The sequence below is a fragment of the Oratosquilla oratoria genome, chromosome 23, assembly GCF_046742065.1.
Source record: "Oratosquilla oratoria isolate Oo_2021 chromosome 23, ASM4674206v1, whole genome shotgun sequence".
Lineage (NCBI taxonomy): Eukaryota > Metazoa > Arthropoda > Malacostraca > Stomatopoda > Squillidae > Oratosquilla > Oratosquilla oratoria.
Genome location: NC_134799.1, coordinates 6,734,961 through 6,748,846, shown reverse-complemented (window position 1 = coordinate 6,748,846; position 13,886 = coordinate 6,734,961). Strand labels below are relative to the sequence as shown.

General features: G+C 37.1%; 1 protein-coding gene across 4 annotated transcripts in view; it reads right to left on the bottom strand.

The window, feature by feature from the left end:
* LOC143037932 (histone H3.3C-like) overlaps window positions 1-13,637 on the bottom strand; it is a 28,335-nt gene extending 14,698 nt beyond the window's left edge. Inside the window, exons 1-2 of one of the 4 annotated variants that reach the window (XM_076206612.1) lie at window positions 13,270-13,637; window positions 5,214-5,276 (exon numbers count right to left, since the gene is read on the bottom strand). In XM_076206612.1, the coding sequence (XP_076062727.1) occupies window positions 5,214-5,251 (38 nt within the window). In that variant the 5' untranslated portion in view covers window positions 5,252-5,276; window positions 13,270-13,637. Of the gene's footprint in view, window positions 1-5,213; window positions 5,277-10,668; window positions 10,779-13,269 lie in introns of those variants that run through there. The other 3 variants (XM_076206614.1, XM_076206613.1, XM_076206615.1) reach the window with 3 other exon arrangements.
* Between the last annotated feature and the right edge of the window lie 249 nt (window positions 13,638-13,886).

Below are 13,886 nucleotides of genomic sequence, written 5' to 3'. Positions count from 1 at the left end.
TTGCTCCCTCTCATATTAGCTCCTCATGGGTGATGGGTCATCCCTGTATCCCACCGACTGCCCTGGGTCAGAAGCAATGCAGCAAGACAAAGCACATCCACAGCAAGGCTGCTTCACTTAATCAGTGATCCCCCTCTCCATCCCCTCATGCAGAGTAAGAGATGGGGAAAAATCCTGTTGGGCTATTTCAAAATATCATTCACACATAACCACTCCCTATATCCTCTTTTCCTTGCATCACAGTATACACAGACATTCTCCTCTCACCCCCTACCTCTTGCCTTCTCCCTTCCTTGCTCAACACCCCTTCACCTTCCAGATCTGAAATCAAATTGACTGTAGAAGTGCGTGTGTGTATTCCCATAAGGAGCATTGTTGCTTGGTTTTAGGGCCATAACAGTAAAACCAGTTTTCATCACCTCTGATAACCATGGAGAAGGTTGTATCAGCAAAGACAGTCTATAGAACCTGGCAAACACCCAACACACTGCGGCATCTTATAAGTTGTCAGGATCCTTAGCACAAATCTGCCAGTGACATGATGCACGCCCAATTCAGCAGTCAGAATTTGTTGGCATATCCCCTACCCAATTCACGTCAACAAGGCCATCAATGATTTGACATCCATCCTCACAAACAAGTTTTTAGAATTTGGCAACAATATCAGGTGTTGTAAACCTGATGGGCCTCTTTGTGTGTTCATCATTGTCAATGGTTGTCCATATGGCAATGAACAAAGCACTTTACTTTATTGAGACACCTGTGTAGAGCTCTGGCTTTTTTCCATCAATATTTGCACAACCTCAGTCACACTTTTCCTGAGATTTGCACAAAATTTCATACACATTTGCTGTCCCTTCTTCAGATCCACTGTAAAATTGCCACACAATGCATACAAAATTTCAAGTAAAAGATCATGAGAAGCCAGTATATCCACTCAATCATTTGGTTTGTGTACACGGACTCCCAAGATATGCAAGTACTACCATCTACCAGTGCATCCTGCACTACAATCATTGAGCAGTGCAGCAGCAGTCCCTAAAATCTTGGATAGCACCTCATATATTCTACAGGTAATCTTAATTTACTGTTACTTTAGTATTCAGTTCATAATCTTTTTTTAATAGCATGGCTGTGAGTTATATAGGTGCTTTATCATACTAAAAAAGTACTTCAAGATTGCGTACAAAACCATAAACATTCATAATTAACACTGTACAACAATTTATAAAGCAAACAAAATAAAATCAAGCCTGTCAAATCTACACATTACAATGCAGCATGCATTATCTGCAAATATGCCCACCATAAGCAGCTTCTTGAACTGGGAATCTCGAAAGAAATCAACTCAGCACACTAAAAGGAATTATAGTAAAACCTTGCCAAGTCAGCATTCTCCAACTCAGATTTTATAAGTTGACATCCTCCTGCTGACAAGTTGGCACTTCTGAGAAGGAATGGCTAGTCCATCATAGCAGTGAGTCATCCAAGTGCATGTAGTAACTCCAAACACCCACACAATGGAAGGTCCTGAAGTTACCTCATCAGAGAGAAAGGGAATGAAATTAAAGGCACTCCCTATAACTTTAAAGTTAAATGTGGTATAGGATATGGAGGCTGGCTAATCACATATACCAAAGTGAATAAACGAATTGTGTTTGTTTCTTGGTGGTGAGATGGTCACCTAGTTGTTTTGAACAAGTGATTAAAATAAAATATGTATAATTACAATCATGTCCACTGAATGTTGATGTTGAAATATAAAAAAGACCCTCTGCAATATATGAAGAACTGGAGGTGACAAGGGTACCTATAAAGGATATACCGTACACATTCAAAAGGCCAATGAACATTTGCCAATTAATTGAAACATTCTCTCCCAATTGAGCCAACTTAGCAAGGTTTACTAAAATCTAATTCTCTTTACATAATGTCATATCTTTTAAATGTTCTGGTAATGCCTCACAATTCTATTGTTTCGGGACAACTCAAAATGACAATGATCTCAATTCATAATATTTAGTCCAGGATCTCCCCATGACTCAAACCTACCATTAGCCAATACCAAATTTCATATCAAATATGCCACTCTTGAAGGCGTTACTAATGTATAAAATGAATAACTTTTCCCTAAACTGTCTTGACCCTGCACAGTTGAAACTCTTTAGGCATTAAAACAAAGAAAATGAAAAATCCAGTTTACATATTACATTACATGACAGCAGCATACAATTGTTCTTGTTTACTTCAACAAGCCTGATGATATATGTACCATGCAATGTGGTACAAAGTGGCTTTTAACAATTTTGTATACTACCCAATCCATGTAAGACCAACAATGGGTACTTGCATGAGGCAGTCCTGTAACAAGGACATCAGTCATATCTCCCTGCTGCCCATCTTCAAACCCAATCAACTCCTTGCTTCCATTTAGAGGTGTAGCCCAGGGGGGGGCTTACAGTTGATCTTTGAACTGGGCCCAAGATATCTCTTAGTTTGTAGTTCCACCTTTTAATACAAGGAGAGCTGACAACTAGAAACTGCTTACCTTGTACTTCTTTCAGCCACTGACACACAAACTGTCCCACACTAAGGCTGCGTATACACTAAGCGAAATTCATGAAGAATCAACAAATATTTATGAATCGTGTTGATTTGCCACACTAGTTTCAATGTAACTGTTTACACCAGGCAAGTCAGCATGATTTGAACTGTTTCAATTCTCCGGGTGTAAATGGTAACATTGGAACTAGTACAGTATGGCGAATCAACACGATTCATGAAGTGTTGATTCTTCATGAATTGAATAATTTTATTAACTTTGTGTAAACACAGCCTAATACACTCCAAAGTTTCTTCAGAGGGACATCTATTGAAAGGCCTTAGGTTCCTTGCAAATTGCTCTGGGGTTTCAGTCAGTGATACTCAAGGCAATGATTGACCAACCTAAAATGAAGGCATTTCACTAGATTCATTATACCTATTTCTCCTTGAAGGTTGATCTTCCCCTAACTGGAATATGCAGGAATGGTGTGGTCACCTCACAAAAAGATACAGGATAGAGCAGTAACCAGAATGGCCACAAGTCTGGCAGATAATACACACAAGGCAAGACTAGAATACCTAGGTTTAACCATATTAGAGCAGCTCAGATAAAGGTGATAAAGCAATTTTTATATCAACATTGGCAGGTTACAATCCTAAGACAGATTTTCATTATTGCATAGTTAGTGTGTGCCGTACCTACAGTTATCTGTATTTACTTGGTTGTATACAGGAAGGTAGCTATGCTCAAAAGATCCTGTATCTTAAATATTGAATTATTATTCCTCATTTTAAACTTATGTATGGTTCCAGACTGTTATACAATTGACACAAATACAATACATTAAATAGTTCAATGTTTCTTTACATAGACATAAGTGAAGGTCTGAGGACTGTAGGAGGGTATATTGTGAATTTTCAAAATTGCCTTCTAAAACTCAGAATTACCTTATAAATATTAAAATTTGCAAATTATGCAACAACTGTACAGTATGCATAAAACTTAAATCATGCTTAAGAAACAGGACAATGATATAACCTAGGACCCTACTGGCTATTACACTTCAGCTATCAAATGGGTAACATGCAGCTAAATCAAATTTGCCCAGTAGAAGCAATAATAAAAGTAGGTATCCCTTGGTATATGAGGGGTTTCATGAGTTTGGTTAGACATATTCATCAGTGAGCAGATACTCTGCAGTAAAACAGATATCTAAAACTAGAAGGACCATCTTGGTACAATAGAAACTAAGTTAGGTTTAACCTTTCCACTATCAAATGGTAACCATAACAATGAATATAATTGTTTAATAACATTCAGAGTGCAAGTGCCCAAAAGTAAGGAGAGTATCTCATTGGTTGTATGTCTATATCATATATATTTCAAGCATAGTGGTCCTGGACAAGAAGTGCTTACTGGTATCTTGCTAAATTATACTACTACAAAACATGCAATGTGAATGCCTACAAATCACACACTGGAATGACCTGTAGTTTCAAGGCTCATAATCAAGTTTACATATGAAGAAAGTAGTTGCAGTGTAAAATGTCCAATGATGCCAGTTCATAAAGAGCAAGACCAGTAATAAAATAAAGAAAATCTGGGCCGCAGTCATCAACCCCCATCTCCGATCAAATGTGACCTTTTAGTTGGTGAAATAACTTGCCGTAAGTTTCACTGAATGGAAAATTGCACTGCCACAGTAGCTGGTCACAGTCCCCCCCCCCAAACTCTCCCCATAGATCTTTATGTAAGCAAACTTTGGACTATTATGCTTTATTTGCACAAGTCTGCTTCTACATAAAGTAACCTGGCATAAGTTGACAGAGAGATCACATTGGGTTAGTCAAGGGTTTGAATCTTGCCTTTCTCTCTGATTTCCAGCAGTAACGGTTACCAACCCCCAAGAGTCTAAGTGCATAGAGCAAAGATGATGGCTTCAGTCGCAACTGGCACAAGCTCCTCAATGCCTACAAAGACCAAAGTACTTTGGACTGCATCTCCAGATGGAAGTGAGGGTGTTCAGTTCTAAAGATGGGTGGTGGGGAGATAATTATCTCTGATGTCCCTCTTGAATGACCACCACAAGTTATTTATCATTGGTCCTATGCTGATAGAAAACAATAAATACTTGTCAACAAAATATATATTTGGTTCACGACATGCAGCTGCATCACATACCACAAACTGGGCTTTCTATTGGGGCAGTAAGAGTAAGAATAAGAGAAAGTGAAAGAGAGAGAGGGGGAGACAGGAGAAATTCTAATCATGTACTGTAATGATAGAATATGCCATATTGGAACCTTAAAATTGCTGAAAAAGAGACTACAATTTCAAAATAGTATACCAGACTTATACTGCTGTAACTGAAGAAAAAGTAGTAGTAGTTTTGGTCCCCTTCAAGCCATACTATATTACTAAGACCAATCTACACAAGCTCAATTCACATACATCAAAATATATACAATCCAATGTAATCTCATTTTATCCTGGACAATATTGCATAAAAATAAAATTCAGGTGCAGAAAAAATATCCTAAATACAGCACTTAGGTAATCTTACAAGAATGCATCCAAAAATAAAAACACAATATTACAAACACACAAGAAAAGAAACAAGCATATAAGCACAATTTCAGAGTTATCGCTGAAAAATAGCTGCGCATACCTTGAAGACCAAAAAAATAGTTTGGTCAAGTAATCCATGTTGCTGACCTGATTTTATCAAACCCTGAAACAGGGATCAGATTAGGTAACAGCACTCCTGAAACCCACTGACAACCAAGAAATAGCAATATCATAATGACCAACTGATTTTTACATATAATCAAAAATTACCTGGTCTGACAAAAATTGCACAATTTTCATTGTAGTATTGAGTGGGAGTGATTTGAGAAATATTTTCCTTATTTGGTTCTGTACTCTAAACCATAATAGCTTTTTCCCCCCTTATACGGGAGGTAGCAAAAAAAAAAAAAAAAAAAAAAAAAAGGGCATAGAAACCACTCCCACCCATTCCATCCCCTACATACTCCACTCCTCTCCACCCTCTTCCCTCCCTCACATCTTGGCACCTCCCAATTCTTTCTGTTTTCTTTAACCATCTACAGTCCCCCTACCCATTACCCTCACCTATACCTCGTGCACCATCCCATCCCTGTATACAAAGAACAGCCACAGTGACATGACACATCCCTGACACAGTCCCACCTTGACCTCAAATCCCTCGCTCTCTCCACTTCCCATTCTAACAAAGTTACAAAGGTGGAGCATGCTGACAGGAGACCTTTTGGTCCATATCTAGGTCAGATGTAGGAAAAAAAACATAATAATGATGAATAAATGAATAAATAAAAATGTAAATAAATACACAAATAAATGCATATAGTTAAATAATAAACAAACAGGTAAATAGTAAATAATAATAAATTGACATAAATAATAATAAATGAGACTAAAGCAAATAATAATAAACAGACAAATAATAACAAAACAAATAAACAAATATAAAATAAATGATAGTCATTACAGCATCTTGCTTAGGTGTTTATCTAAATGATTCTTAAGGCTCAACTAGTCTCCTAAAAACTCTTGATTGTCCTCAACCCCATATCTACAAAAGCTCCCACAGTGCCTTCCAATCTACCCTGGCATAAGCCTCTCCTAATATAAAAAAAAAAAAAAAAAAAAAAAAAAAAAAAAAAAAAAAAAAAAACTTATCTTTCTCACATATCTGCATTACCACAAAAATCTGATCCATGCAACCCTTACCTTTCCTAAACCCATTGTTCCTCACCAGTTACCCCTTCTGTACCTCTCCTAATCTCTTTAATTAAAACCCTCCCCATAAGCCAACAAACCGATCCCTCTGAAACTACTACTCACAATTATCCCCTTTTCTCTTGTAAAGTGGAACTATACAAGCACTCCTCCTGTCCTCAGGCACTCTACCATCCCTTAGATACACATTAAACCTTTCATGCAAAAAATAATTAATCTAAAATCTCAACTACAGGAGAGTAAATTTACCAAAACTATTGGTTTTGTAACATGAAATTTCATGGGGGTAAGAAAGCTTGTTCAAGATGAACCAATAACATGCTTTTAACAACTTCCTACTGAAAAGTTGTAAATGCAAAGTTTGTAGTTATAGCCTAGGCATATCTAATAAGCAACACATGAATAGCATGTTGAATCAAATAACTTTGCAATACTGACTGTTTAAAAAAAATCAATACACCCCACTCAATACTACTGTAATTTTAGATATATCAGTACTTATAAGGCTAATTTTTTTTTGTTACAAAATAACTACCTTAGTTACAAAAAGTATTGATGGAATGATCCTTTATGTCATACTAACTGGGTAAAAGTAGTGATTTTTGAATTATCAAAACGTTCCTAGAAAGAATCAAGTCACAAAACCCAGAGAAGATACCTGCAAGTCATATAACAAAATTCTCTTACTTCTGCCCATCAAAACTCATGAATACCCTCACTTCTATCTAGAGATGTAACTGCATAAAGTTGTCACTCAGTCAATGGACCAGGCCCAGGACTCCATTACTTCTAAATTTTCAAAGGAGAGCTGAGAACCAGTGACTGGTCCTTTCCTCCTACACAGAAACACTCCCATACTACAAGAGACAACAATCAGATGTATCTTCCCTGAGAGATCTATACAGTGGCTTGAAGACCAGCTTCTGCAGTGGGGCTTTAGGTTTCTAGTCAATGATCTCAAAGCAACAACTATTATTACTATGCCACACATACCACTCTCACCCCAGCTAACATAACTTCAAAACTGATCCTTCCATCAATACTTCCCACATATCTAACATTAAATACTTGATAACTTTAACTTAAGAATGGTGGCAATTAATATACAGTCTGTGGTAGTCCCAAGACACATACTAGGACCAAATGATCCAGCATGTATAATGACAAAAAATAGAAAAGAAATTTGCTAGTAGTGCACAATTCCAGTAGGACAATAAAAGACACCTTTAAGAAGCCTGACAATAAAGCCAGTGTCTATCAGATTCTGTGCTCGGAATGTAACAAGTCCTGCATTTGGGAAATAGCACGTGTCCTGAAAATATGGATCCGCCATGTCACCACCAACACTTGTGTTACACACAGGAACAGTAATAAAAACCACCTGATGGACTGGGAAAAGGTGGAGCTACTTCTGGTACATGAGCCCAACGAAATTCAAAGAAAATGTCTAGAAGGAGTCATCATCCAAAGATACCCAATGATAGAAAAGAAAGAGAAAAAAATATATATATATATATATATATATATATATATATATATATATATATATATATATATATATAGAAAAAAAAAAAATATATATATATATATATATATATATATATTTTTTACCCCACCTGATTCCTTCATTTCCTATTGCAAACAAGATATTGGAAAGCTATCCCTAGTTGCCCTCCACACCTTTTTCCTTTCATGATTTTGTCTAAATCCCTCACCTTATTCCTTCCCCTTTCACATTTATTCAATGGTGAACAAATGACTTGCACACAGGACTCTCATATGGTTACTTGTAGTTCTTGTTTATTTGGTCCCCCTCCACCAATGGTATTCTGCAGGACCCTCACATCTATAAAGATATACTTCAATTTCATGACCTGTATTCCTTGCTGATGGTGAGCTCTTCTATATCGTAACTTTCAGAGAACAGGAACATCTTGAGTTTATCCTTGAAATCTCAGATGCTGACATTATGTCATAGATCAAGTGTAAGACTATTACACTTAGATGACTTCTGTCGGTGATCGATGCAGCTAGACTGGGGTCCCACTGTGCCCCCTCCTATCCGTGGTCCAATCGATTAGTCGATTGGCATTGGGGCTGGTGTATCCTGGTGTTGGCGGCTGGTCTGGTATTTTGGCCAACCATATATCCAGATGTTTTTTGAAGGTGTCTGGAGACACCCCTGTTATATTTCTCAGTTGAGGCGGGATGCAGTTGAACAATCTTGGCCCACTGAACGAGAAGCTATTGTGTATTTTGGACTTTATGCTCAATGTTGATCCGGGAGTGGTCCTCACATAACACAGCCTCCCTCTTCTTTGGTGAACTGTAACTTGGATTCCAGTGTTGGGCACCCTCTTTTCTAGCACCTTCCAGATGTAGATAATGATGTAGCGTTCCCTGCGCCGTTGAAGAGAAAACAGCTGCAACTCTTTCAGCCTCTCCCAGTAGTTCAGTTCCTGGAGCCCATGTATTTTACTGGTGAAGGTCCTTTGGGGTCCTTCAATCTCCGTGATCTCTGATATTTTCTGGGGAGACCAGAGTTGGCAGCAGTATTCCAGGTGTGGTAAGACTAGTGATTTCCACAGGGTCAGCATACATCTTGGACTTCTTGTCTGGAAGGTACGTAGGATCCACCCTGATAGGTGCCTTGCTTTTAATGTTGTTTTGTTTATGTGATGATAGAAGGAGGCATCGCTACTCATGCTCACTCCCAGATCTTTTACTACGTCCTTTGCAATGATCTCTTGTTGGCCACAATAGTAATTTGTTGAGGTCTTGAGATCCAATTGGTGGCCATAGCGTAAAAGTTCGAATTTGTCTCCGTTCAGTGCCATGTTGTTCTCCTCTGCCCACCTCAGGATTTCATTAAGGTCTTGCTGCAGGTCATCGGCATCATGTTGTGTACGTATCTTCAATTCGATTCGCATGTCATCTGCGAAGGATGTAGCTGTAGAGTGTTTAAGGTCTCTATCTATGTCCCCTATCATGATGAGGAACAGTAGGGGGCCCAGTACAGTACCTTGGGGAACACCGCTGATTACACTGCTTGCCTGTGAAGGATATCCCTGTATGATGACTTGTTGTTTCCTATCAGACAAGAAGCTGTGTAGCCATTTTCCTAGGACTCCGCATATTCCAAGCGCTCGTAGTTTGTGTCCACTTTATCAAACGCTTTAGCAAAGTCCAGGTATATGACATCGACGTTATCCCCATCTTTGGTGTCATCCAGTATTTTATCGTAATGGGTGAGTAGTTGCGAGAGGCATGAGCGTCCTTGTCTGAATCCATCTTGGGGAGGCTGACTTAAAAGAGGAAAAACCAACACAATACAACTCGGGGTTCAAATAGAGTCAGACCTGAGTTAGCTCAACAGGTGTTTATGCCTTCCTCAGCTGAATAGGGTGGACCACCTCCAAGATTCCTTAATTATAATGGTTTTCCAGTTTGTAGAACTTTACGAGTCATCACACATATTTCATACTTAATTCTAGCTTTTATGGGCAGCCAGTGCAAATCAATACAGGTGTTATAACAATGAGAAACACCCTTAATTAATCTTGCAGCTCTATTCAAAATATTTTGTAACTTCTTCAGTTGAACATTTGGTAGATTACAGTATATAGAATTACAATAATCAAGTCTAGTAACAACACGGTTAATTACAATCTTTTTCAGAGAACTTACATCAATGTAGTTCTTAATAAATGCAATTTCCTAAATTGTAACCAGCATTTTAACCAAATTATTCGATCATAGAAAGACAAATTGCTATTGTCAACTGAAATGCCATTAACTACCAGTAACCATGATTATGATATTCAATATATTCATGATAATAATTGTATCACCTAGAGGCTAGGTTACTATTATAACTATAGCTTGCCTTTACCCTTTATTTCCAATAATCATATGTTCAGTTTTCCTTACATTTAAGCACAATCCATTCCCCAACAGATAGCAAAATACAGCTGTATCATCAATATTATAAATATAATATATATATATTGAAAAATAAGTGTCATCAGCAGGACCTAACTCTTGATACCCCCATTATTATATTTATATAAACAAAATTGGCCCTAAAACACTGCCCTGGGGGTAAACTTTTGAATAAAGTCTCAAATGATGAATAGGAGTCACCAATTTGTACACAATATTTTCTATCCATTAAGTAGTTTTTTCAAATACAGTGTACCCATGGCCTGGCAGGTATCATCTACAACTCCAATAGATTTCGACTGAAGTTACTTTTGAGGGGAATATTTTCTATGATTATTTCGGCATGGATAAATATATGTATAACAATTAACCATGTAAAACAAATGTTAAATTTCACTTGCCCTCTTCCTTTCTTTTGAATCCCGCGCACCATGTTTGATGTTTTCAATCAAGCCAATCGCAACTACTGAGAAAGCGGGAACCGTTTGCAATCAGAAATGTGCCGTAAGCAGCCCCCCTACAAGGCGTCCCCCCACCTACGAAGCTTCAAAGAAAATAACTCTCCTTTTGACCTTTATTGTTAAGTACATACCTTATAAGATAGGCCATGTATCAATATCTGACTAATTATAGAGATAATACGATATTCAAATGAACTCTAGTGCATTATACTATTGAATTATACTTCTCTCGCTACCGTTCTACTTCATCATTCATGTCCTGAATTCTCTGTCATATCCGAATCTCTCTGTTCACCTTAAAATTATATCTAAAGGCATCACCCCAAACTTCATCGACTTCTTCAAAATCAAACCGATAACATATGACTGTAAACATGTATATGAACTTAATTACCCTTGTTAGGACAATTTTTCAGGGGTGCCTTCCGCAGTACAACTTTTGAAACAATTGAATCAATCTTGTGCGTGTGCGTTAAAGATGATTTACAAACAATTCATCCTGCAACTGAGCACCACATAACTATTAAAGTTTCATTTTATCTAATATTGTGTTTTCTTTATAAGGTACAAAATAGTGCTCATATTCCATGTCTAGTACTAGTATTCCACAATACGTATTTTGTTGTAATGCAGTTTTGTTATCACGCCTGACTGGGAACTAGCCGCCTAATGTAAGGTAAGAAGTGCGCTAATATATGATAAGCAATGCGTGTGAACTTTCCTTTGGTATGTTGTTGTGGCAAATTAATTTGTTATTGAATACCTCGACAGGGGAGGCTGGGAACTACCCCTTGATTAAATAAAATATTTGAGGCTGGGTACAAACTAATTTTCCTGTGCGATACGTTTGGTGCTAGCTGTCTCAAAAGTCAGTAATATGAGAATCTGGGGAGTATTCCGCCCACTCTTCACCAACAACAGATGTATTAGTTCTAATTGGGGAAGGTCTTAGTTCGTGTGCAGTTTTCTGAACAGGAAATAGGAACAATCATGTTTTCGATAATACCTGTCGGATTTTGAGTGAAGCATAAAGACTAAAGTACTAGTTTTCCGCACATTGATATTTACTCTTAGTTTATCATTAATTGTACTACACTGATCTGGTACTCTGCACTCATACTGTTATGGTACCTTTTAGCAATATGTTGTTGTTCCTGATGCATAATGATAATGCAATGTTCCTTATTGTGATGATGCTCAAGGTTTTGTCTCAATATCCTACGTGTTACGAACATTTTAGTAGTATTAGCACATCTAAAATAACGTTTATGTGTCGTATGTGTACGATTGGCATTACTCATGACTATCTCTGGTCCCCCCTCTCTATGTTGTCTGTGTAACATATTGTAGAAAAACAGTCTAATGAGGACCACAATGGAAATAAGCGTACATCCTTTTTGTGTTATCCTCGGCAAATGTAACTGATATTTTGAACTATCTGCACTTCGTGTATATTGATTCAATGCCAAATAAAATTATTATTATTATTATTATCATTATTTATTATTATTATCATTATTATCATTATCATTATTATTATTATTATTATTATTATTATTATTATTACTATAACAACAGTGAGGGCTAACAAATAAAAGCCAAGTCGATACCAATAGCCAGAAGATGGGGAAGGGTTACCTAGGGAAGGTCACCAATCACTATCCTGAACACACACAGGATCCTTTACAAAAAACAACATTCATAAATGTCTTGTCTTATGTATGTCCAGTAATAATTCCCAATATAGTATATGTAGATATTATTCCCTATATAGTATGCGAGTAGTTATTCCATTGCGTAATGACTACATAAAACAATTACCATATAATACATAGGGAATAATTATTACATATGCTATATCTGGAATAATTAGTACTATACATGTATTAACACATCCAGTCTACTGCACAGATAAAACAAAACACTCAGAACATAATAAACTACAAAATGCTGACATCTACTGCCATTTTAAAGTTTAAACTGCAGAAGATTAGAGTACCCTCCACAATATAATGAAAAAAGGAAACAAATACAATGACAAAATTAATCCATAGATGGATGAATGTAAAAACTTGCCAAGAGAGGTAGTAGTTGAAAAAACAGTGAATGGTCTCGAGAGTAAGACTGAATATTGATCAGGCAAGTTAGGGGGAGGGGCATCACATCCCACTTCTAAACCTCTAAACCACTGATGCTAAGGTGAATAGGGTAATAGTAACTAACTAAATAAGTATCAAGTACTGGAAAGAGATACAAAAAAAAAATCACTCCAAAAGAGAAGTGTGAATAAAGAATATTTAACGACGCATTACAGATTTCCATGAGCAAGACCAAGTAGAATTACCCTACGGGCAACGCCACGAATGTAAACTACAAAGGAAAATGGGTATAGAGGATGCCAAACCCATCTTTTTGAATAGTGATAGAGGACACATGGATGGAACTACCAGCAGAAGTATCTTTAACCCACCAATTATTTACTTTCAATTTCAGTTATAATTGAACTATGCTAAGTAAAGCACAATGTGTAATAATACTCACAGACGAAGGCTTAGCGTCTGAACATCGCGTTCTGTTCGGCCGACCAAGTGACAGTAGACTGTACTCGATTATTTTTATTATTATTCTCGTGTAAATGTTCTTAGTATTGAATGTAGCTTACTGTGTAATTGTAAAACACATATATCTAATGACGCAGTTTATATGAATATATTCGGAAATTCACGGTAATCTCTTATTTCATTGCAAACAGGGGAATCTTATTGTTTATTGTGTTGTAAAATTCCATCTCCTGTTAAGCATTTATCTCTCACTAACCCTGATATGGTCAAGTTCATCGTTTAAATGTCAGACATCACTGTAAACAGTAAACATAACATTTCACTGATGTTCAGTTGAATAAGTACTATTTACAAAATACTGGAATCAGACTCCTTCCACAATTGGTGATGTATGAGCATCAGCGTGCTTTACAGCGCCATCTGTTATTTGAATTCATAACTATTTATGCCTCCCATATCTCCCGCTCAAAGCGAACTTCATACCCATGAGCTTCCATCTTTTCACATATTCCTACTGATATTTTTTCCCATAGAGAGGCCTTCATTGTGAATGGGTAACTTCATCATCATTGGGACTATGGGGGAAAAGTGGGATAA